Source organism: Ylistrum balloti, unplaced genomic scaffold (genome assembly GCF_031769215.1).
Source record: "Ylistrum balloti isolate Yb309-2 unplaced genomic scaffold, AGI_CSIRO_Ybal_v1 Utg369680, whole genome shotgun sequence".
In the NCBI taxonomy this organism is placed as follows: Eukaryota; Metazoa; Mollusca; class Bivalvia; order Pectinida; family Pectinidae; genus Ylistrum; species Ylistrum balloti.
In genome coordinates, this window is record NW_026781921.1 from 34,544 (window position 1) to 62,157 (window position 27,614).

General features: G+C 32.8%; 1 protein-coding gene across 1 annotated transcript; it reads right to left on the reverse strand.

The window, feature by feature from the left end:
* Positions 1 to 306: 306 nt before the first annotated feature.
* Positions 307 to 27,335, reverse strand: LOC132564180 (sodium/potassium-transporting ATPase subunit beta-1-interacting protein 3-like). Its single transcript, XM_060228857.1, has 6 exons — positions 27,155 to 27,335; positions 26,508 to 26,645; positions 20,787 to 20,867; positions 18,353 to 18,568; positions 17,490 to 17,550; positions 307 to 6,198 (listed from the first exon to the last, which is right to left on the reverse strand). The coding sequence occupies exons 1-6, from the start codon at positions 27,224 to 27,226 to the stop codon at positions 5,819 to 5,821; spliced, it is 948 nt and encodes a 315-aa protein (XP_060084840.1). The 5' UTR covers positions 27,227 to 27,335; the 3' UTR covers positions 307 to 5,818.
* Between the last annotated feature and the right edge of the window lie 279 nt (positions 27,336 to 27,614).

The window sequence follows — 27,614 nt, forward strand, 5'->3', positions numbered from 1 at the left end:
GGCATTTTTAGTCAATGCAGCAGTGAAATATCAGTATAGTTTGTCAATTTTGCCAATGCAAGTTTTCAATCGCCAAAAAGTTTTCAATTTCGCCATTGGAGCTGATAGCGCCTAACAGCACCAGCCCTGTGAGAAACACTATCCAATGTTGGAAGTATTGAACCACACATCTTGAATCTTTGCCGGAGGTTGTATAGGCCAATGCTCTGAGATCTGATGTATCCCGGTAGGCAGAGGGATTACCAGGATTTCTAGAACATCTAGAATGAAGGGTGCCATAAATGCAAATAAAAAACAAAGATGGAGTTTTCTTACATTTTTTTAATTTCATGTTTGTTCATTTCAAAATAAAAGTTATTTTCTTCAACATATTTTTATCACTAAACTACATTATACACTAGTTTGTGAACATTTTCCTATATACATAGGTGTCTGACCCACTGAGTTTAGATATATTTCTGTGTGGTGAGGAGACAGCCAAACAATACATACCAAGAGATAAACATAACAACACAGAATGACCCGGTCCACGTACCAATTATCATCACTCTGATAGACCACATTGTTTATCATCAAGATTCACAGGGACAATGTCTACTGGCTGACATGGTCAGATCCAGGGACAATGTCTACTGACTGACATTATCAGATCTAGGGACAATCCCTACTGGTTAACATTATCAGATCTAGAGACAATGTCTACTGGCTGTCTCTGTCAGATCTAGGGACAATGTCTACTGGCTGACATTGTCAGATCTAGAGACAATGTCTACTGGCTGACATTGTCAGATCTAGGGACAATGTCTACTGGCTGACATTGTCAGATCTAGAGACAATGTCTACTGGCTGTCTCTGTCAGATCTAGGGACAATGTCTACTGGCTGACATTGTCAGATCTAGAGACAATGTCTACTGGCTGACATTGTCAGATCTAGGGACAATGTCTACTGGCTGACATGGTCAGATCCAGGGACAATGTCTACTGGCTGACATGGTCAGATCTAGGGACAATGTCTACTGACTGACATTGTCAGATCTAAGGACAATGTCTACTGGCTGACATTGTCAGATCTAGGGACAATGTCTACTGGCTGACATTGTCAGATCTAGGGACAATCCCTACTGGCTGACATTATCAGAACTAGAGACAATGTCTACTGGCTGACATTGTCAGATCTAGGGACAATGTCTACTGGCTGACATTGTCAGATCTAGGGACAATGTCTACTGACTGACATTGTCAGATCCGGGGACAATGTCTACTGCCTGACATGGTCAGATCCGGGAACAATGCCTACTAGTTAACATTGTCAGATATTCCCAAATAAATCAGAGAAAAGAATTGTTAGTAAACATGCATTGTATTCAAATTTCAGTTCAAGTTAAATTTCAAATATTGATCTGTACCAATTTGAAAAGACAATAAATATATAACATTTTGAATGAAACCTCTGATATCTCCATTCAACAGGAATTAAGAATACATTTTGATGTCCACATAACCTATCATTTAGTATTCCAAATATAAGAAAAAAAATGGCTATATTTAGCTTTTGTACCCAGAACTTCAAGAATATGCCTTTAATTTGTAACAGACATCACAACACAGATTCTTGAAAAAAAAAACTTTTTCATATGCATTCATTCAACCATGAAACAAAATGAGAAATACACCTTCCAATATATATCCTATCACCACCATATTAGGTTTTATAGCTGGAATCGCTACAGTATAAATTAACATTGTGGTCTGAACACAATAAAAACTACATCAGTACATCCCTGATACTGATGTTTCAAACCAATGTCATACTTCACACATACATATAGTGTCATACAGCTGATCATGTTAAGGTTAAGGTTAAATCACACTGGTATCTGTAACACATTCAGTCACCAAATACGTATCACAGTTAACACACATGCTATCAAACCACACAAATCATATGCAATATTTTTAATTTTTGGCAAAGTCTGTAATGGTTATTATATTTTTATATAATTTTTACAGGCAAGTACAATGTCAAACAGCTTAATCCTGATATAATTATATAACATTACGACCCTAATATTATCACCATTATCTCATTCTAAATATCAAACTCCAATGATATCATTTCCTAAGTTTAACACAATGTTTTTATTTCCATTGTTCATACCTAACCACCATCCCTTGTAATATCATTCTTTCCAGTATTAAACCCTGATAATTCCCAGTGTAAAACATCGTGTTTATCTTCAATGTAAACAAGTTATCAACACATTAAAATCATTGTGTTAGTTTGCTCATGAAAATTTCAAATAAAAGTTTTATCTATATTTGGTTATCGTAATTAAAAAGAAAAAACTAAAATGAAATACAGTGGACATCATCATGTTATTTCACTGTAATAGGAATGTGTATTTTAAAGAAGATATACAAACAGATGTGTACATGAACTTTACACCATTTCTGTACCTGTATCAAAAGTACTACAACATATAAATCTATCAGAATCCCAACGTTTTCATTTCTGTCAATCAGAATCCCAACGTTTTCATTTCTGTCAATCAGAATCCCAACGTTTTCATTTCTGTCAATCAGAATCCCAACGTTTTCATTTCTGTCAATCAGAATCCCAACGTTTTCATTTCTGTCAATCAGAATCCCAACGTTTTCATTTCTGTAGTGGATTTTGTGGTTTCAATAAAATCATGGAAATTAGAACAACTTAAAAATAATGAAATTCCAATCTAATTTGAAACCAAAATCTGATGGTAAAGACCGATTCTAAACTTAATGACCTAGCCATTAAAATGACAGAGATACACCAAAGGGGCTCTAAAAACTTCTGTATTCAGTTAAATTATATCATACTCAAATGATACTTCATTTAACAAACTTTTCTATATTTTTCAGACTTGTAACTCCTTTCGAGCACAAATTAATATGACTCTTCAAATAAATTATGTACAGATTTTGTACTGAATTAATGTTTTATTTTATGCAGTGATAACAGAATGATATCTTGTATATACATAATAAACAACTATCTTGTAACATAAATAACTTGATGACAGAGCCGTTTTTAGAAGACTCCTATACATACAATACCATAGACTTAAGATATACATGTCCAGATCTCCAGTTATGTTATACAGTAACTTCAATATTCAATACAATTTTATGGATATTTCAAAGTAAATCTGAGTTAATCTACCTTTATGTACATTCTTTGTCAAGAGAATATCTTCAATTTTTATACATATGATAACTTTCATCAATCTTAATTCATAATGATTAACTCTCAAACGCATGTTATTTGAATGTCAAGTTGAAACTGAAAAATTAGAATATGTTAAAAAAGCAATATTTTTCAATAAAAAGCTTAGGATTTGCTGTAATGTAAAGAGACACCTCATAAAAGACGTACATACATGCATACAATGTTAAATGGCAGTAAAGTTTTGAAAGTTAAATAAGTTTACATGAAACAAGGGAAAGAACTCTTAACATCATGGAGATAGAGACATAAGCATGACAGCTGTTACTACCATCACAAGTGGTAAGTTTCAACACAAGCTTTATTCAAAACCCAATATGGAGCACTAAAAAAGTCTTTCACACAGAAACATGTTGGATGTTCCCACTGTTATTAATTTCGAGAAGAGAAACACATTATACTGGCTAAAATTATTTTCTACCATATCATATGCCACGATTGTACAGTCCAGCAGGAAAAAAAATTCAAATTCTAACTAAGCACTATACTAGATAATACCACATGACTTTGCATCACTGGAAACTTTTCCTTAAAGCTATTATAACTATTAAAGAAACAAAATAATTATCTATTTTCAAAAATATCTTTGGTTATAGAATTAAATTTCTTAAAAGTTCATTAATTCACAGATTTAAAACTTTAATTTAAACTTTTTACTAACTTATCTTAACACTTTGTTTAAAGCATAAAAAAATTTAAATTAATGCTTGATCAAAGATCACCAAAACAAACTTTCCTGTACATTTGTTACATTTTTAAACACAAATATTGGTCTGCAATCAATATATTTCTGTTAAATAAAAAAGCCTAACACTCTATCTGATATATACCAGAAACCTCAAGCTCTCATGTGACCTAAGTGACGTTTCTTTTCTTTTGACGAAACAGTATTTTTCTATTGCTTGAAAAATGAAAATAATTGTCAGCTTATAGGAGAGATAACAATCTTCATATCATGAAACCAAACATGAATTCAACATAAGCACACACACATTCAGAAATTAGAAATGCACAAAACTCCAGATGAAAATTTGAAAAGAATGCTGTACATTTTAACAAACAATTTGTTGATGTGGTACTTTAAATATTGCCACGTACATTTTAAAATACCAGAGAACGTCATTGTAAAATCTCAAATTTTAGTTGTTTTATCAGCCCACTTTCTATCTTGTATACTCTTCTTCTTGATCAAGTTTTAATCTTTTCATAATTAATTGTCCTTGTGATACTTCAAAACAATACCTTGTGAAGACTAATTTAGATTGATAAACACTACAGTGAAGAACTTAAACTGAAATCTACTTTTTACTTTTTCTGAAAAATCCCTTACCTAGATTTAATGAATGAAATATCATACCACTCTCAGCTTTGTAGTCTTCAATGGTTTAAACTGCTGGACCAAGTTTGAACCCTTTTTGGTTCAATTGGTTTTCTACCTTGCAGAGCTGTCTCCATTAGACAGAGTGGTCAACAGGCATTGACAACACAGGTGTAATGTAACAAACATGTGGTTAGTAACTTAACATGTATTTCCTTGTAGAATATCGTACATTAACAAGTATACAAAAAAACTTAAAATAATTTTATGGAAGAATACACAGTATATCTTTGTAGGTAATCATGAGTACTCTCACCATACTTTGTTTTGTTTTGGTCGCGTTTTAAAAATCTGCGGACAATGTGAAGATTTGTATTATTGACAAGCTGATGATTAATTTCATCAAACATATCAAAATATGTTTTCATGCTCCCATGCATACACAAATGATAATTTTCTACTAATAAACACAAAACATTAATAACTACATTCACTTTTTACTAAATAAAAACTTACACAAAAACAATGATCAGGTAATTACTACCAATCACAGCACAGTATAGTGGTCACATGATTGTGCTGTGTTGTCTATGTCACGTGACATCACTGTTTATTTTGATTGGACGGACAAGCTTGTCCAATGAGCAACAGTCACACTTTTCATTCTCCCCAATGAAACGATTTGTCAAATATGATATTGACAAAATGAAACATTTTAGCCGTTCAAAAAATGACAAAATGTGACATTTTGGTCAATAAAAAATTGACAAATACAACATTTCTGCCAATCAAAATTACAAATACAGCTTGCCTCAAAGTCAATATCAATCTAATAATCCTCAAGAGAATCTTCAACATCTGTCTGCACCAACCACTGTTAATCGAATAATGCACGTAAGAATTTGAACATCCATGTAACGTATATACTGTATTACAAAACTCTACCATGCAGTTTTTAAGAAGAGTTTTTGTATCATAAAAAAGCACAAGTTCTCCACATCCCAGGGAAAACATCTCTGTACATATGTTCAACTGTGACATGAGATCTAGAACAAAACTCCCAAAACCACCGACATCCACAAACACTGCCAAATAATCAGAGATAAATGAATATCCTTATGGTTGAATCCTCTTATCTAACCCAGCATAAGAGATGATTTCTTTTCCAATTGAGTCCCGATATATGATTTCAATCTATCCTTTCCATACCTCAATGGTTATAATTAGCTGCTTGATTCTAGGGATAATGTCTGAATGGAGCATCCATATTACTGGACGATGGCGTAATTTGGACCCATGGTAGATCCTTTGGTCTAACATCCTCTCGTGCTCGGTTTGACTTGGACTTTGTACTAGCTTTACTTCTCACACTGCGCAAACTGCGAACACTTTGTCGATCGGATGCGTAATAGTTATTAATAACAGTACCATCACGCATGCTCGTTTCGTAACTTGGTGGTCTCTCTAGGGTAGGATATTCATTGGTCACTCCATCAAAAGTCTGGTTATCATGGTAACTACTCTGACTGTGGCCTGCATTTTGTATGTCAGCACCAGTGGTACGTGATGGCGTCTTGTACATTTTTACAAACTCTAATTCGTCATTTGCAGGACTTGCTGTAAAGACAAAAAGGAAAGAATTTGAATCAATGCATTGAAATCTAGAATTTAAAAGAATGAATTCAATTTATAGGGAAAAACATGATACAAAAGATCAGAAAGTTTTTTCTCTGATCTTAAAACCATATGAACTACAAGCACGAAATGGATATTACAAAAACTATAAACAATGACTTTCTTTTAGATTGCTTCTTCATCAGTGTACTGTTAAGTCTATAATTTTTTTTTTCACAATTAAAACTGACCACTGTTACATCACTGATTATTGAAGGGTTGAATTTGTATTGAATTTATTGGTACTCTCAATCCATGAATTAATGTCCACACAATGAAAAACAGATAAAAGTCAACAAAGATTAAAGTACAACTTAATTCTGTGATGACCATCTATCTGTGAACTGCCAACAAAAATGTACATTTCTGGGAAACAACAAAACATAAGTTTAGTTTAGTTAATTTCAGTTGACATGTCAATAATACATGTCTCAGTTGACATGTCAATAATACATGTCTCAGCTGACGTGTCATAAAAACATGTCTCAGCTGACCTGTCATAAAAACATGTCTCAGTTGACGTGTCAATAATACATGTCTCAGTTGACATGTCAATAATACATGTCTCAGTTGACATGTCAATAATACATGTCTCAGTTGACATGTCAATAATACATGTCTCATTGATTTATACAGTAAAATATTTAGAATTGTGTTATAATCGATGATCAGTTGAAATATACAAGTGTGATTATTAAGGAATGATTGTGAGTACCCATAAATTATGTAGGTGATGTTGGTAATCAAAAATGGTTAATGTTCATCACAGTCAAAAGTATGTTTTTACCAGACTTGTATCTATATTTCCATTGTGTAAAATGATGAAAAATATTGACACTTAAGATATGTTATTATGAGGGCTTAAAACTTATCACAGTAACATGGGTGAAGATGTGCATGTAACATTACGGCATAAAATAGATAGGTTCATGTGTGACCTAAAATTCTCTGAAGTATTTCCTTACAGGATGTGGTACCGAATCATATACACGTACATAATGTTTAATATACAGAGTTTTTAACATAATCTATTGTTTTTAGTTTATACCTCTTCAGCTAATACCATCAACATTGTTAATAAAAGAAATGTTTGAAATTATATCATAAATAACTCTATACCAATATCATCAATCTCACCCAGTTTAACAGTCAAATCAATGTGAAAATGTCATTATACATCAACTGTAACATTATAACAAATCACAACAACACACAAATCTATCAAATATAACATCAAAAATCTTATACCAATGTATAATTGTTTTTTCTTTAGCCAATTCTTGTATGTTTGTTTTTGAATTTTTTGCAAAAATTTGTATGGTAAAAATTGAACGGCAAAATTTCAACTAAAAAAGGCTAACATTATATATCAATAAAGGAAATTGTGTTCTTTAATTTAATTGGCTAAAATATGACATTCAAGATCTGACACACGACGGGGAAGGGCAAACTTATGGCAGAAAAAACCTGTTACACATATGTACAGTATAAAACTATGTCAACTCATTATTTTAGTGTCTTACATTCAGTTTTGTTGAAAGTATTCATAAGTTGGAAGACATGGAAAGAAATGTAAGAAGAAACATATCATAAACAATAATTCAGAACTGATTGCTATACAATATGTTGATACATATAATGTTTACAATGTTACAAAATGTACTGTTATTATCCAGTATAAATACAATCCATTACACAATCTTCCACTTATACAATGTTTACAATGTACACAATGTGATTTAGTATAAATACAAACAATGTAACAGTTTATACAAAACATACAATGTTAACAATGTTAAACAATACACATTATATGAAGAATTTTAAAAAAGAGTTCCTCAGAACTGTATGTGTCGCCTGCATAGTGTCACGGTAACCCAGAAATCGAACTGGATGTGCAACGTTCAACCATAAAGTTGTAGTACCAAATTTCATTTCTATAACTCAAAGCATAACCAAAGAAAGACCAGAAAACAATATTCCCAGAGAATTTTCTAAGTTCAAAGGGGCATAACTCTGCCAAGAAGGGTTACAGACAGCCAGGAATCGAACTTAATCTGTACTCTTCCAACACAAAGCATATCCGAAATTTCGTACGAACACCACCGCCGACACGTGACGACAGACAAAGTGATCCCTAAGTGTCTGCCAGCTCTGCAGGCGACACAATAAAAACGATATAACTGTTGATATATAGACAATATTGTAAACAGGAAAGTTATATAACTATTGTTTGTACATGTCATTTTAGTCACTATGATTAATTACTAGCATGCATCTATACAATTACATGGATTAAAATGAAGGTTTTCTCACAGTATCTAGTATCTAAGGCTACATGGTGAATATTGAATGAACTGTAAAATTTTAAATGAGAAAGATTTACATCGTATATTTTTTGTTCACAGATTATCAATGGAGAAAATAGGAAACAGTTGGTAGCTAAGATTACATATTCAATTCTGACACGAAATGACAAAAAATTGCAAACTGTGAAAATACCCACTGTATGATATAATGTTTCTAGCAATGTTCTTGCTTATATTATCCTATATAGAATCTGATTGTATACCATGGTGTTACGTCTTTTATAAGAGTTAAAACAGGCAAAATTATCCAAAATTATCAGATCTAAAAGTGAATAACTTTTTCTGGTTATAATAGACTTTAAAGGTATTTTTTGATAAAGTATGAAAGTGCTATAAGCCTATACCTGGTAATATCTAACCCCACCCATATCTACTACAGTACAAGTAGAAAAATTTAGATATCACTGCCCAGTAATACCCTAACATTCCTACTTAGAGACATACTATATAATATCTTCTTGGGCTTATTGAATATTCATAAGGACTTGTAATTAATGACTATGGGGGGGGCTATCATAATTTGATTTTAATGTAAACTAGAAAATATATCGGAGTCAAATTAAGTTATAAGTCGAAAATTATTCCATTTTTGAAAGACTTCAAGGTAAAATGCAATGAATTCTTCAATGAAAATATGAATTAAGCATTATATTAGATTCCAACAAACATTGTGAGGAATCAGATTAGAAGAAAAATTTATGTGAAAAGATATACCTGTTCCTACATTACACTGATAACCTGTCATCTGTTACAGTTGCAGTATTTTGATACACCAGTCATAAAAGGTAATTTCTCTCCTGTTTAAGTGAAAATGCCATGGCCTGTCTACTAGCTACTAATACACCAAGATGCATAACTTTACAAATATACAGGGAAAAGCACAGATCAATTGTTTAATACAAGTGTTTATCTTTGAAATTCTACGTTTTCTTAAAAAACCTGTGTTAACCAATCAAATGGTAATATGAAATTGCATAAGCCTTGAAAATATTTCTATGAATGAAAAAAAACCCCAGAGAATTTCATACTTCTGTAGACTTCTATATAAAATATGCAATCAATATCGGTATCTTGTATCTCAAAGATAATCACATGTACTGGGGTAAAATTAAGCTATGTGTTACCTCTGTCCCATGGGGGAGGCACCCCACAGGTTAAAAGTTTGTGCACTTGAAACAGAAAAGCTGAAAACACATAAACAACATCCATGTGAAAAGAATTTTGGACTGAATATAGTCAATCATATGAAACTGAAATGACTCTCCAAATGGAAGATCTATTTCATTAACATTGAATGAAAAATGAATAACTTAATAGAGAAGAAGAAGAAGAAGAAGAAGAAGAAGAAGAAGTAGAAGAAAGAAGAAGAAGAAGAAGAAGAAGAAGAAGAAGAAGAAGAAGAAGAAGAAGAAGAAGAAGAAGAAAAGAAAGGAAGAAAAAGAGTACATGAACCTAAACAATCCTAATTTTAACTTACAAACAACTACATATAATAAACAAAATCATGTTGCTGTTATACCAACAGGACTGTTAGATTACAAGAAAAAAAAAAAAAAATCTAAGTGATTAAAAAAAAAAAACAAAAAAAACTTAAAAACATGAATTAGTTGTTGTTAACCAGAACATAATTAACAGAACAACTTTGTAACAAATACTTGGCTTACACAGAGGGGGCTTGCTGATCAAACGTCCACATGCTGAGTATATTGGATATACTATCTGGGAGTAAGGAAATTGATGTCATACAATTCCTGTTTTACATTAATCCTTATAATTACTGACTAAAATAGCTATTACTTATTATCATACATAAATTATGGTAATTTTCTATAAGGTTTCATTAGCTAATTAAAACAATCTGAATATTTGTCCACAACTTGATAAATGATCAAGGTGCTTTCATAATTCAAACTTTCAAAATAATAATTAATATCTTGTCAGAATTTTTATTAAAGATCATCAAGATATATGTGTCTTTTTCTTTAATTCCAGACAAAGTATTTTTTCAACTTAATTGTGTGGGTTTTTTTTTTTTTAATAATTTTTGGTACATATTATACACAACAAATACACATAGATATAGCCTATTTTATGTTTGGGTAAAAAAAATCTTAAAGAAAAACTTGAAAACAACATACTGTACAATCCTTAATTCTTGTAGAAGATTTATTTTCGTGGGTACTCCAAAACCATGCCATTGTACTGTTGAAATCATTATACGTAGATTAGTCGAGCTGTATTCATCCACTAAATCAAATGCTCACAACATACTTATTTTGGAAAAAACCCCACCAAAATTGGGTTCCCTGAAAATGTCTGATTTAAAAGTAACCTTTAGTTTAAACATCAATAAACACACCAACATCTAAATGAAAGATCATTCATGCAAGGAACTGATTTAACTTGTCACACTATGTACAGCTCTACTGAAAAGTTTGTTTTGGAATACATGTATTAATAAATGTTTTTTATGTTCTTGTTTTCTCAAAGACAAAGTTAATCTGACAAAAAATTGCTGATATTTATCTTTTTTTCATTGTTAAATATTTTGTAAAGCTGTACAAGTGTTAATTTAAACACAAACCAGAATACAGATAGACAGGTACGTAACAGGGACTGGATTTAAAAAGAACTTAATATCTAGATTTCATTGACTCAACAGTTGAAAAAAGGTAACAGAGTATGAAACAAATCCAAGACAAAATTTCTCCTAGTTCATTAATTCTGAAACTTATACAGGAAAAATTTAAATTATACAATGGTAGGCCAGTGTCCCTGTCTGTCTTTGTCTATCTCTATAACAACATGTAATCTGTCCATTTCAATCCATCATTATCTTATATTAGTCACCATGTTATATTGATACCTCTGGTATAATCTACAATGTGACATTTTTTACTCTGTAAAAATATTTTCATGTAATTTTATCTATAATTTCAACAGATTGGTAAGACCTGAAATAATTGAATTTTGGTATTCTAAACTAACAGAACAATGGATATCTTCCAAAATGTCGGCCAGATTACAAGAGTTATGTCCCCTTTCTGATCATTACATACACATAGAGAGGCTGGAGAGTTAAATGCGATGTCTTTTCTGAATGCTGGTATGACGATAATGTGTCAAATCCTCCGATGAATCCAACTGGAACACAAAAGTCTACCCTCTCACACAAATAGCACGAGCAAAAATTTCATCTTTACATAATCTGTTCAGTTAAAGATCTACTTGTGTATTAATGTCTGGTAACTGTACACTATGCTTTCAGGTATGACCAAAAATTTAATGCACTCACAAGCAAGTAAACACAACAAAACATATCCTGGGACATTCTAGACTGTTTCACTTATAGTGTATAGCTGATCCCTTACAGTAATAAAACAAGGTGGTTTTTATAATCAAAACAAGTAACAAACACACTTGTGGTGTAATTCAAATATTCCAAAAAAATGTACCTAAAACAAACATTTGGAATTCTTTAAAAATCTGATTTGTACACAAGATCTGGTGCAAACATTAAATACATTACATACAAGTTATACCTATTAGTGCTAAATTGTTGAACTTCCAGGACAAATTCTCATATTATCTATTATGTATCGTACATATTGTATCCTACAAATTCAGTTTCTTTCTACATGTAAATAACATGAAGTTAAACATTTCATTGCTGTTCAATTCACACAAATGTAGGAAAAAAGCGTCCTGATGCTGTTTAATGAAACAAGGTAGTAAGTAAGAAAAACATCAAGAAACAAATAGAAATAATAATGAGCAAGAGGCCCACCGGCCTTAACAGTTATCTGACCACAAAGACCTTCATATGAACAAAATTGGTAACACTTCATTCCAGCATGCTACAGACCTATTTTCAGCACTCTGGGCCTTTTGGTTATTGAGAAGTTGTTTAAATATTTTAACATGTTTGACACCTGTGGCCTTGAAAGTGGATCAAGGTCATTTATATTAAAACACATGGTAGCCCTACATCCTAGCATGCTCCAGGTCCAATATCAGCATACTGGGCCTATTGGTTATTTAAATGGAAATCTTACACCCTGTGCACAGCAGACAACGACGGACAAAACACAATGGCTATAGGTCATCCTGACTATTTGGGTCAGATGACCTTAAAAACCAAGGATTAATTAACATTTTAAGCTTTTTTCTGACCTTGACATATGACCTGACTAATGACCTTGATACTACAATTAGACATATATTAAAGTCAAATATAAGGAAACAAATGCTTTTAGTTTCATTGATATCAGTTTGATGATTTTTCCTGGCCATTGCTGATAAATCGTACCCAAGGCTTACAAATACATTGCAAACACATAATTGATGCCCGACAGGCTGGCAGCTTTTCCTTATAATGCATGCACCTTGTTGAACAATCATTTTAAAAAGGCTCATTGTTGGATTTTGTTTAACCAGGTCTAGGAGGTTCTTCTATTGTCTATCATAAAGTATATTTATATCAGTTGATTATAGCTAAGTTTAATTCATAACTAGACAAGATTAACAAACTAAAATAAAGCCAAGCGTAACGTGTAGAATAAAGTTGAATTACCATACAAGCTTTACATTTATATAACACTTCTATCTAGAGTAACAAGCTTCATTTTTACATTGATTTCAAAAGTATTTTACAGAAATAAAAGACAAGCTCAATAATATGGAATTAAGGTTTACTTAAGAAAAGATGACAAGAAATCTTAACATTTGTGCTCACACTGTTCAGGATACTTTTACCTGTAAATTTCTACAAGAAACCTGTATTGTTTGTGTTCAAAACTATAACTTTAGTGTTCATACTATTATGTCTGTGTACACACCGTTATGTCTGTGTTCACACTGTTATGTTTGTGTTCATACTGTTATGTCTGTGTTCACACTGTTATGTTTGTGTTCATACTGTTATGTTTGTCTTCACATTGTTATGTCCGTGTTCACACTGTTATGTCTGTGTTCACACTGTTATGTTTGTGTTCACACTGTTATGTTTGTGTTCACACGTTATGTTTGTGTTCATACTGTTATGTTTGTGTTCACACTGTTATGTCTGTGTTCACACTGTTATGTCTGTGTTCACACTGTTATGTTTGTGTTCATACTGTTATGTTTGTGTTCACACTGTTATGTTTGTGTTCACACTGTTATGTTTGTGTTCACACTGTTATGTCTGTGTTCACACTGTTATGTTTGTGTTTATACTGTTATGTTTGTGTTCATACTGTTATGTTTGTGTTCACACTGTTATGTTTGTGTTCACACTGTTATGTTTGTGTTCACACTGTTATGTTTGTGTTCACACTGTTATGTTTGTGTTTGTGTTCACACTGTTATGTTTGCGTTCACACTGTTATGTTTGTGTTCACACTGTTATGTTTGTGTTCACACTGTTATGTCTGTGTTCACACTGTTATGTTTGTGTTTATACTGTTATGTTTGTGTTCATACTGTTATGTTTGTGTTCACACTGTTATGTTTGTGTTCACACTGTTATGTTTGTGTTCACACTGTTATGTCTGTGTTCACACTGTTATGTTTGTGTTTATACTGTTATGTTTGTGTTCATACTGTTTTGTTTGTGTTCACATTGTAACATTTGTGTTCACACTGTTATGTTTGTGTTCACACTGTTATGTTTGTGTTCATACTGTTTTGTTTGTGTTCACATCGTTATGTCTGTGTTCACACTGTTATGTTTGTGTTCATACTGTTATGTTTGTCTTCACACTGTTATGTCTGTGTTCACACTGTTATGTTTGTGTTCACACTGTTATGTTTGTGTTCATACTGTTATGTCTGTGTTCACACTGTTATGTTTGTGTTCACACTGTTATGTCTGTGTTCACACTGTTATGTCTGTGTTCACACTGTTATGTTTGTGTTCATACTGTTTTGTCTGTGTTCACACCGTTTTGTTTGTGTTCACATTGTAACATTTGTGTTCACACTGTTATGTCTGTGTTCACACTGTTATGTTTGTGTTCATGCTGTTTTGTTTGTGTTCATGCTGTTTTGTTTGTCTTCACATTGTAACATTTGTGTTCATACTGTTCAGGTATAACATACCAGCTGAATTGTTTGGTATCTCTACGATCATGTGTGTAGTAGGCTGTGATAGATGAAACATGACAGATGGTGTTTCTGATCTCCATAACATCCCTAGAATCTGTCATAACAACACATTGCTGAAAGCTGAGATGTCTGTGTATGTTATTCCTATGGGTGTCTTACATCTTGTATTACAGATGATGTAATATGCCACATTTCTTTGTGTTAAATGTTCTATTTTATACAAGTCGATGAGTTCCTTTACATGTTTTACTATTAAGCATATGTGTTACCTCCTCCTTCTTTCAACTTGTAACTGTGTAACCTCTCCCTCCTACCCAATTATACCAGAGTTAACCCCAGCTTTCTAACTTAGTTACCTCCCCATCTTTCCCCCTCCTTCTCAATTGTACTAAAGTTAACCCCCCGAAATCTTCCTAAATTAGTTACTTCCCCCTCCTTTCCCATTCATACCAGAGTTACCTCCACATCTTTCAAACTTGTACCTGAGTTACTTCCCCCTCCTTCTCACTTGTTCCAGAGTTAACCCCACTCCCTTCAAATCTTCCTTATTTAGTTACCTCCCCCTCCTTTCCCACTCATACCAGAGTTACCTCCACATCTTTCAAACTTGTAAAAGAGTTACTTCCCCCTCCATCTCACTTGTTCCAGAGTTAACCCACTCCCTCCAAATCTTCCTAAATCAGTTACCTCCACATCCTTCCTTTTTTTACCAAATTTACATATTGCTCCAAATATATATAATTGATTATCCTGAACCTGCTTCTAGTTATCCCCCTTTCTACCATAATATACCAGAATCACCTCCCCTGATTTTCTTTAGCTTTAGACTCTGAATCCTCAACCAATGATTTAGCAGCAACTTAAGATACCATACAAATCTATAGAGTTCCAGAAAGTGATTCAAATCAAAATAACCAAAAAACAGACAAACATATAATACTGAAAAGGTACAAAAAGGGGAAAATGTTCAATAAGATTTGGTAGCTGATAATCACATGACGTATGCAAACACAAATTAATACATGTCAAATGAATTGTTATGAAGATTATTACTTGTTAAGTCAGACAAAATTATAATTCCAAATAAAAGAACTGAAAGAAAAAACATGGAATATTATGAAAGAAAAAGTGTAAATGTCAAAGTCAAAAGTGATAATGAACAACAAAACAAAACAGCATGCAGACTGAGGCTGGAGGCTGAACAGAAAAGTCAAAATCAAAAGATAATAAAAGTTAAAAAAAAAACTTTAAAATCAATTTACATGCAAATATAGTGGTTATTTTCCCTCATGGAAGCTAACTGTTTCACATACTACCAAAATATTGCCTTCATCGCTGATTGTGCTAGTTTCAGATGTATTGTGTTATAAATGCTTCAGGAAAGAGAAGATATTTCTTGTGTGCTGATTATCGTTTATAAACACAATTTTTCTCTTGATTTTACTTCAAATATCTGTTCTTCAATCACACCTCTGTGTAGTATGGATGGGGTCTGTGCACACAACTGAGTGATGGAAGGGGAGACAACTCATGATTTAATTTCTACTGATATGGACACATCCATTGAAATATATGCTTAACATTTACAACACCATATACATGCTGATGAATGCTGTTAAGGAAACTGGCTACTTAGCTACCGTTACACCTTCTTGTTCTTGTTTAAACAAACGCAGCATCAAAAGCAATGAAGCGAAATCCACCAACGCCATTCTGGTTATCATACTTACATTGTAAATAAAATATTGAGATCTTTTCAAAACATTATGCTATCAAAGAAAGTTATTTCTATTTTCAGAATGACCATTGAAAAAAATGAAGAACATTAGCTGGTGTTATTTATTTACAGAAAAGAAGTACAAACATCCTCATCAGCTGGCAGAAACATCTATCATTTTTCGAGGACAACAATGGGAGACAACAACACAGAACCAGAGAATCGTGAAGTGATAGTAGATAGCATCCCAGGCTCTTCAGGTACTCACAAGTTCAAGGTCATACAATCAAAACAAATAAGCCAATATACTTATGAAAGACGCCATTTGAAGCTAATAGCACTATTAGCATATACCAACTATAAAAGCTCTTACTTGCCAATTTTCAGAAATTCTCAATTATCACATTTAACACTAAAATCCCTTTCTATCAAATAATCTCAATTATCGTTATCTGGAATGTGATCATGTAATATCATCACACAATGTAGTTACAAAGAGAGATTGTATAGTATTACTGTCGACTCAAAGACTCATTATATAGGGGTATGCTTATGTCAGATTTACCTGAATTGAGAACAAATAGTTACATTCCATTGTTTCAAAATGTCATTTATTGCGACCTGTAAAATGTGAGTAACTGATGGAGATTCTGGCAGGAGCCATGAGTTACTGGTGACACAGAGAGAAGCATGAATAGCCACTACATATTATACCCACTTATAACACACCTGACTAGAAATAACTGGTTCCTTGATCAGGGGGAGACAACTCTATACATCAGAGTCGTTGAATTGTCGTCGTACAACGACCCCATCCACATCCACAGGTGTATGATCGGAGCTCAGTGTAGTCAGAGCTGTGGAGGACTGATGAATATTTGGGACTGATTTGGCATGCCCCGAATTTGACCAATCAAAACTGTCCGTGTAAGACACGTATGTTGGTAGACACCAACTATTACGTGAGGGTATTGGTTGGTATTTGGTAGTTGCATACTTGTCTTCATTGACGAGCACACACGTTGGACGTGAATATGTACTCGATTGAGCTAGGTACTTACAACTCTCTTCCTCATCTCCATACATGTACAGGTTGATGCAGGAAAAGACAAAACCGATCAGCTGAAACAAAAAGTTATAACTATATGATACTATATTTATAATGATTGAACAACTGCAAACAAACCACAATTCAATCCAATATTCATAAAGATTTCATTAGTTCTCATTCAGCAAGAAGTTAAAACAAGAGTGCCGTGAACACAATATACGCTGCCACAAAATATAAAGATCAAGATAAAATGACATAAATCTTGAAAAAATCAATGAACCGTAAAATTGACCCTTCATGCACATCTACCCATTGTAGTAGTGACATTGAGCAGTTTCGTGAATTTTTGGAGTTGCGTTCACAAGGCTCCACTATGAGCAAGCTACAGATACAAAGTTGAAAATGGCATAAATCTTGCAAAAATCAGCAAACCAAAAAAATCGCCCCTTCATGTACATCTACCCATTGTAGTAGTGACATTGAGCAAGTTTCATGAAAATCTGATGATTAGTTTAGGAGGAGGTGCGTTCACAAGAAATGGAAGTATGGACAGACATACGGATGGACAGACTGAGATGACTCCAATATATGACCGTCTCTAGCGGTGTATAAAAACAAGACGATAGACAATCTGACATCTGAAATATAGACCCCTAATAAACATTGAACCCCTGTGTGTACAACTCACCCCTCATAAACATTGAACCCCTGTGTGTACAACTCACCCCTAATAAACATTGAACCCCTGTGTGTGCAACTCACCCCTCATAAACATTGAACCCCTGTGTGTACAACTCACCCCTCATAAACATTGAACCCCTGTGTGTACAACTCACCCCTCATAAACATTGAACCCATGTGTGTGTAACTCACCGCTAATAAACATTGAACTCCTGCGTGTATGACCTCTACGTAGTAGTACTCTAGGAGACAGCCTTTGATGACGTCCTCCGGTGGAATGTCACGACTAGAGTCCTGGACCGTGTTGGGTAACTTCCAGGATGTGTTGGTGATTTTACAACCGATACCATTCTCTAACCACCAACTCTTGTTCTTAGTTCCAATACTAAGAATATACAAGTCTCGTTTCTGTGTAAAAAAAAAAAAAAAAAAAATGCAAGAAGACATTAATTATAAATTCAATAAACTGTTATGAGTTCCAAAGACATTATTTTATGTCGCATACAATAAATGAACAACAGGCCCATGGGCCATAACGGTCATCTGACATAAAATACAAGATTTCAAATTTTGAACTTGAGAAGAAGTCGAAAATGTGTTTTTAAGATGGTGGCCATGTTGGATTTCAGACCAACCCGAAATTAACAAACTTTGATCAGGATCATGTCACGATCATTTCAGGTAAGTTTCAGCTCAATGAGAGATGTAGAACTTGATAAGAAGTTGAAAATGTTTACAACGGACGATGTAGGACATACTGAAACATCTGTGGGGGTTAATCAGTGACACAATCAGTAGGAAAATCTTGTTTTCACCTTTGTAAGTGTCAACTCAATCAGAACTTACAACTTGAATAACTTTGTAAATAATCAGACATTAAACACTGAAGTATCAATAATAAATAGAAAAAGAAAAAAATTGTAAAGATTATGTTTTGAGAAACTTATACAGATATATCTATTTGGGTTTATTTTTTGTTCTTTTAGTTTTTAAGAGTATGGAATTCTAGATAAAAACTTATATAATGAAAATTATACCTACAAATGTACCTAATATTGTATACACTACTGTATCTGGTTGAACAAATGTAAACAGGAAATTTTAGATAATGTGTGACATCACAGTGAAATTAACTCAGACTAAAAGAAATTATTTTAACTCAAGCAATTTTGAGACAAGTTTCATCTGTAGTAAATTTAAAACAGACTAAAATTAATCTAAATAATTGTGACATCAATTTGTGAAGTTAAAATAAACTCAAATTAGCAATAAATCAGGTTTTTATCAAAACCCTTTCTTCAATGAAATAACTGTTATTTATCTCACTAATAAATATATATATCTTCAAATTCCATGAAGTATTAAGTTAATTATTTGTACAACAATACATTATCTGGAGAAGAAAAATCTGACAATGTACCTGTTTATGTTATTACATTCAAATAAGAAAACCTTTCACACGTACACAGAACACAATTACTGTTGTATGATCCTGATCAGAAAGCATTAAGGGTCCAAAGTCCAGACAATATTGATCTGTACCGGCTGTTAGTGTTTTTCCTTGTTAAGGTATACATTGTGTAGATATATGGCAGTAAAAGGTTCACACACAAACGTAAGTTTGTTACCAAGCAACTCGGGCCTAGTATCATCAAAAATTAAAATGGCAAAGGTCCTCACTATTACCATAGAAATGTGATCAATATGAATTATTTCGTCATTTTTGATCATCACACGCCTCATTTACAAGACAGGATATCCCTCGACATGTTTGTATACTGAGTATTTCTATTTAATTACTTTTCCAATTGATCCAGTACACGTATATCTATAGAACTAATTACTGATATATATATATATATATATATATATATATATATATACAGGTTTAAGCACAAGAGCATTAGAGTCAAACTGTTTGAGCTATTTAAAACATGCATAAGACATTTCGAAGTCGGCTTAGTTAACAGTAATTAACCAGATACTTGACTCCTAGCAAAAAGGAGTGCTCCTGTCAGTCCATTTTCTGTTAATTTCACACTGATCATGAGAGCTCTACTCCTCCCCATCTGTTCCCACCCCCTCCCCTTCTCTCCTGAAAATGGCTTATTTTCATCTTGAAATATATTTCTAGTTCTGTTAATAACTTTATAATACATGTATACACAACACCAACAGCAGAAGTTCAATGTGACCTTTGATGACCTCTGACTATCGAAAGTCAAACACATTTTGCTGAAAATGGGCAGTCAAAACTACAATCATGCATATTGATTGTCAGGAATCAAAACTAATTTTGGAAAGACAAAACTAATTAAGTCCAGATCTAGAAGATGTAAGCTATACTAAATACAACCTATTTTAGTATTGCATAAACAGTGTCTCGGAAAAGTGATCAAATTTAGAATGACCTGTCACGTTGACATGCCTTTATCATACTGATTTATAAGAGGATTGTCAGCTTAATTACAGTATAAGTAGAAAAATAATAACTTATTGTAAGAAAGGTTCATATACTTGCACCTAAGAATAATTTCAATTTGAAATTTGAATATTCCAAGGTAAGTTCAAAGTAACAGATCATTCTGGTTGGATTGTAACAGACAGCTTTATCAACAGTACTTACTCTATTTAAAACCCCGACTTCCAGGTAGAGACAGATGACAAACACGTTCCATCCCAGCCAAATTAACGACCAGGTACTGTACTGTAAACAAACAAAATCTTTGATCAATATTTGCTTTTGTCACTATGTACTTTAAATAAATACATCTTTTTACCACTTATATTAACACATATGTTGACTATGAGTTCTAAAGATGTTAAGTACTAGTAATGACAGGTCATACAAACTGGCATATTTCAATTAACAACCACAGCTTTCACCTTCTGATAAAGTTTTATGTTTTAAGAGGTTGATCATTATTTCATTCAGTTGATGCTTTAAGTCTTATTATGCAAGGTATGTCATTGTCTTATAGGTCAGAATCTTATTCATTATGACAGCCCTGTCTCAAAGCACTCAATCTTATTCATTATGAAAACACTGTCTCATAGACCTCAATCTTATTCATTATGACAACACTGTACCATTAACCTCTATCTTATTCATTATGACAACACTGTACCATTAACCTCTATCTTATTCATTATGACAGCACTGTACCATTAACCTCTATCTTATTCATTATGACAACACTGTACCATTAACCTCTATCTTATTCATTATGACAGCACTGTACCATTAACCTCTATCTTATTCATTATGACAACACTGTACCATTAACCTCTATCTTATTCATTATGACAACACTGTACCATTAACCTCTATCTTATTCATTATGACAACACTGTACCATTAACCTCTATCTTATTCATTATGATAACACTGTACCATTAACCTCTATCTTATTCATTATGACAACACTGTACCATTAACCTCTATCTTATTCATTATGACAACACTGTACCATTAACCTCTATCTTATTCATTATGACAACACTGTACCATTAACCTCTATCTTATTCATTATGACAACACTGTGCCATTAACCTCTATCTTATTCATTATGATAACACTGTACCATTAACCTCTATCTTATTCATTATGACAACACTGTACCATTAACCTCTATCTTCTTCATTATGACAACACTGTACCATTAACCTCTATCTTATTCATTATGACAACACTGTACCATTAACCTCTATCTTATTCATTATGACAACACTGTACCATTAACCTCTTATTCATTATGACAACACTGTACCATTAACCTCTATCTTATTCATTATGACAGCACTGTACCATTAACCTCTATCTTATTCATTATGACAACACTGTACCATTAACCTCTATCTTATTCATTATGACAGCACTGTACCATTAACCTCTATCTTATTCATTATGACAACACTGTACCATTAACCTCTATCTTATTCATTATGACAACACTGTACCATTAACCTCTATATTATTCATTATGACAACACTGTACCATTAACCTCTATCTTATTCATTATGACAACACTGTACCATTAACCTCTATCTTCTTCATTATGACAACACTGTACCATTAACCTCTATCTTATTCATTATGACAACACTGTACCATTAACCTCTATCTTATTCATTATGACAACACTGTACCATTAACCTCTTATTCATTATGACAGCACTGTGCCATTAACCTCTATCTTATTCATTATGACAACACTGTACCATTAACCTCTATCTTATTCATTATGACAACACTGTACCATTAACCTCTATCTTATTCATTATGACAACACTGTACCATTAACCTCATTATGACAACACTGTACCATTAACCTCTATCTTATTCATTATGACAACATGTACCATTAACCTCTATATTATTCATTATGACAACACTGTACCATTAACCTCTATCTTATTCATTATGACAACACTGTACCATTAACCTCTATCTTATTCATTATGACAACACTGTACCATTAACCTCTATCTTATTCATTATGACAAAACTGTCTCATAGGCTTCAATCTTAAAAGTATCAGACTTTGCAACCAGTAAAAGGTGAAGATACAACATGTACTGTGTCATCGGTTTGATCTTTATCCGGAGTTAGGTATGTATACAGGAAGCTGATATCTCATATATGCTTTGTATTGTTGACTTGTGGTTAGTGTCCTTGAAGACAAGACCTGTTACACTTTACCTCAACTCTGAACAGCACAGCCTTCCATGTGGAAATTGTATACAAGCTTGTTTTGTATCTCTTTATACTTTTAACATATGATAGATATGCCTGATTGTAACCAAACAAGACACTTTTTTAAAGCTGAGATATTTATTGATTGAGGTAGCCAACAGCTATCACAAAGACAAACTGCAAAAACAAACAAACTGAAAAAAGCCATTCTAGCTATGTGCAGTATCCTACATATATGTTATATATACACCTGCTGGGAAGTGAAGACAAATACATATCATACTTTAAAGTTGAATACATATACTGGTACAATCAATTGTATTTACTTCTATAATATGCAAGGACAGAGCAATTCCAACATTTTGGTTTCCGATCTACTGACCACATAGAGTGATTTGATACTTGTAAACATTGAAGTTTTGAGTGTTAGTAACCCTAGCTTGTTATCACTAAATTCTTGAGATAACTCTGGAGTAAAACCTCCATATAATGTATTCTGGGTAGTATCTTCTTTCTGCCTGACTACATATGTTGTATAGACTTTGTTTATTTATATATGTATACTGCCCCAATTCTATCACAAGATGAAGTGACCTCTACACCATGAATACATTAACACATATACTCCGAGAGAGAGTCCGCACTCCCACTACCCCACAACCCTCTCTGAGTATTATCATCTGTCTACATGTAATATCATAAGTGTTTAAGCACTGTAACATGGGTGTCAGCCATTATAAGCTTCTTTAGCGGACATCACTTGGACTGAAAGTTGAAATCTAGAGAAGGATAGTCATCCAATTATATTTACATTTAAAGTCCTTAACGAGAAAATAAGACACATCTTGGTTTCCACAGGTGTGATGTAGTAGCTATTGTAGGTAGATAACCTTTGTATAGTTGTACAAATCATGAGTAGATCCTAAACACTCTGTAGGTGTAGCACATGCAGCAAACACCTATCAATGGTGAGGGACTGATTGTCGAGATATTCATGTTCAGGTGTCAACAGTTTTGAAAGTAATGAAAAGTTGACAGTTCTACAAATGTATATGTAACTACACATTTCAGAAATATCTACTAAGAATATCAAGGAACTGATCTAAACAAGAATTAAATCAAAAATGTAATTAAACAAGTTTTGTAGAGACTAGAATCAATGATGAATAATGATGTGTAGCGTAAATTCTGAACTGTATATTTATATCACTGATATCTAGATTAAGGAAAAAAAATAGCAGACAAAAATCGGGTATAATAATGAACATTTTTATTCCATGAAAGTTAATCAAATGATTTATTCTCATACTACTTATAATATGTTGCTGTAGATTAGAACTTCGAGGCTTTTTCTGGGGATTCTGCAGGGCTGAATATGGGCCTTATTCCTATACAACTGGATTTATCTAAAATATGTAGTTTGCTCTGCAATAATTGCAGCCATTTTTTTTTCAACAATATTAAATAATGTCACAACAATATAATTTATTGGATGTCATTTATAAGGTGCTTTAAATTTGCTTTTTTTGCTGTTAGAAACATACAGAGGTATTGCCTAGGATCTATTAATGAAACAGAATCGAACACCCTGTAGTATATCTGATGTGTGCATGCACATTCCTTTACATGACGATTTCTATCGATCACACACTAATAAACAGCTGCTACTTTACTGTTTTCATCACTTTACGCTGTACATTACGATCAGGTGCATAATATATTGTTTTAAGATCCAACATGTCTTGGGTTGATTGCCTTTCGTACAATCAAGGTCATTTTGAGGCAGTACCTCCCTGTAGTAACTGGTTGCTATAGCTACACTGAACATGATGCGGAAGGTTCACTGCATGCTATCCACTACTATCTAGAACCATTAAATAAGTGTTAAGTGTTTAGCTAAATGACATGAACACACAGGAGTCCACAACAGTACAGGATGACTGTTTTCCAACCAATACATTATTTTGACATTACCTCTAGAGAATTATATTTCAATTTAGAAAAAAAAAATGTTAGGATGCCATTTTCAAAGATCAGTTGAATGAAAGAGCATCATTTTTAATTATGTTGGGAAAATCTCTTTCACTTCCTTTAAAGAGTAAGACAAAAACTTAAATCACTCACACAGAAATGTTAACTATTAACACCCTCGGGCCCAAACATTAACAGTATGTGTACTAAAAATGACTTAAAAATCATGTAATGAAATGTTATCGCCTTGGTCACTGAGTACAATATACAGTAATCTGGAATATACAGTACACCACCAGATTTGAAACAAACAGCCATATAGTTGTTTAAGCAGCAAAGTAACATGAAAACCATACTGGTTTCAGTATAGACAGAGCTCTAGAAGATCAATACAGATTATAATCGTAAAGAAAATCTCAGATGCTCTCATGAGATGTGATTATCAAGGAAATCTACATCAGAAGTCTTAGCTATCCAGATTAGTGGCTGTTACACATAATACAGGAAGTAGTTTCTGAAGCAACCGTCAGTGATCAGAAGAAATCCAATCAAACTCATAAGACTCATGTAATTTTTTTATCAATACAAATCATTCCTCTTTACTTTGATATTGGAAACAATTTTTCTATTACAAATTGTTTTTTTTAGATTTAGACATGTATTCAGTAACTGGCAATTAAAAAAACAACTGAATTATGTAGATATTTTTCTTACATAATGTAGTTCATAAATTAACAATGTTGTACAATCATGATTATAATTTGCATAAGTCTAATACAATTTACATTCAACTTCTATGAGAATTTTATTAACACATTATGTTATCACTATTACATGTTTACTGATCTTTATATTCATTTTTACATTTAAGGACAGACTACAGCTGCGACACATTTACAAGGAGCATTCTCATTGCTAGTCTATTTCACCTTTTTAATATTAGTTTTCCAGATATTAATCAACTTTCTTTTCACAAGTAATATAAAATTAATCCCTGTATGATTATCAGAATTTTCTCTTATTAACTTGCATGGATCTTCAAAACTGAAAATTTGAAGGAAAAAAACAACAGCAGGGCATGATGATTCCAATGATTTTTGTCTACTGATGTTATCTGAAAATTCTTATCAGCAATATACACTGTAAATTAATCATAAAAGCAACAAAATGGCATGATCTAAAGATATCCATTTTATTATTTCCCCTTAAATAACTGTTTCAATCAATTAAATTTCCTCATTTCCTGTCTTCTCGAGATCCCCATTCTTACTGAGCAAGTCAAACTTTAAATCTCTTTTTCAATATCTCCAAAATATGATGTAAAGTAGTTTCTGTATCACATATTCTGTGACATTCTCTTTTGAGTCTTTTATCCTTAGAATTTCGGAGCGTCTTTCGAGATTTTCATGATTTTACGATGTCACAGTTGTTGTTTGTTTTCCCCTACATGGTCCCCAAATAAACCTTTTACAATACAGAATGGCTATACATATAGTGCTACTGACACATGTATATCCATGTTTGAATTTCAATTTGAAATATGTATGATAGGATACTGTCAATGACAAGGGCTTTTTTGTCCAATACATATGTGACATTTGAACTACTCTGAAATACTAATGCTTACTACTGAAATTTAATCACATGAAATATATGTTCTGATGTGTATTTTTACTTACCACTGCAATGAATTTTGTTCTGTACTGGTAGGCACCGAATCCTCCAATAATGACACACACTAGTTGGAAGAAGTTTGCAATGATGGGAGCCCACATAAATCCCAGAAAATCAAACACCTGCCTCTCCAGTGTACTCAACTACAATAAAAAATATCTCATATATATATCTAGACTACTAGCACTGTACATATTTAACAACAGTCTACTGAAAGTCTTCTGCTTTGTGACATTAAAAGGATATACTTCTCCACTTGTACATACACTGTGTTTTATGTCCTAGAGATAATAACCTGAACCAATTTCATTTTAGTTGGTGGTATTATCACATGTGTTCATTGATATTCAGATCTTTTTCTTAGGTTTTTAAATTTATCAAAATGGTAAAACCACTTTATGCGTTGTAACTAAGGATAAAAACCGATGTTCTGTCAGCTGATTACATTCAAAGTCAGGTCATATCTTGGACAGATCTAAGTTTTATAATGTGGCCCCAGCCAAGTTAAATGATGTATAATAATCATTCCTATCATAATTCCTACTATCAGGATCGGCGATTCGGGTTTTTAGACGCTAAAGTACACATACACAACCACAAAAAACCCGAAATTTTACAACATACAACATGGTTGAATACACTCATAACTTACCAACTGAAGGATCAAAATTATCAGCAGGGTTGTATAAAAGGCGGCATTGAAACACTTCCCGTGCCTCCCCATTTTATATAGGTTTTATCTGAACGTATTACATCACTTTAAAATTAATATTCATCCATGATTACATCGTGAAACTGACACGGACATCAATAGGTATTTACAGTTGCTGTCAATATTATCGTAAACGGAACCGAACAATGTACTGAGTCATAAACGAAATCGGAAGAACCCACACCTTGAAAAATAGTTCTTAAAATATTGTCTAGTGATATTTTTTGTATTCATTATAAATATGCAACATACATCTTTACTCAAAATTCATTTTGAAACAATTCGCTTTTTTACCAAATAATGAGTTTCATTGAACATGTGAAAAAGATAAATTTGTAAAAATTGATTAATTTTTTCTTATGGCGTATGAATATATGCGGGCACTGACCTAGCCTTTCTT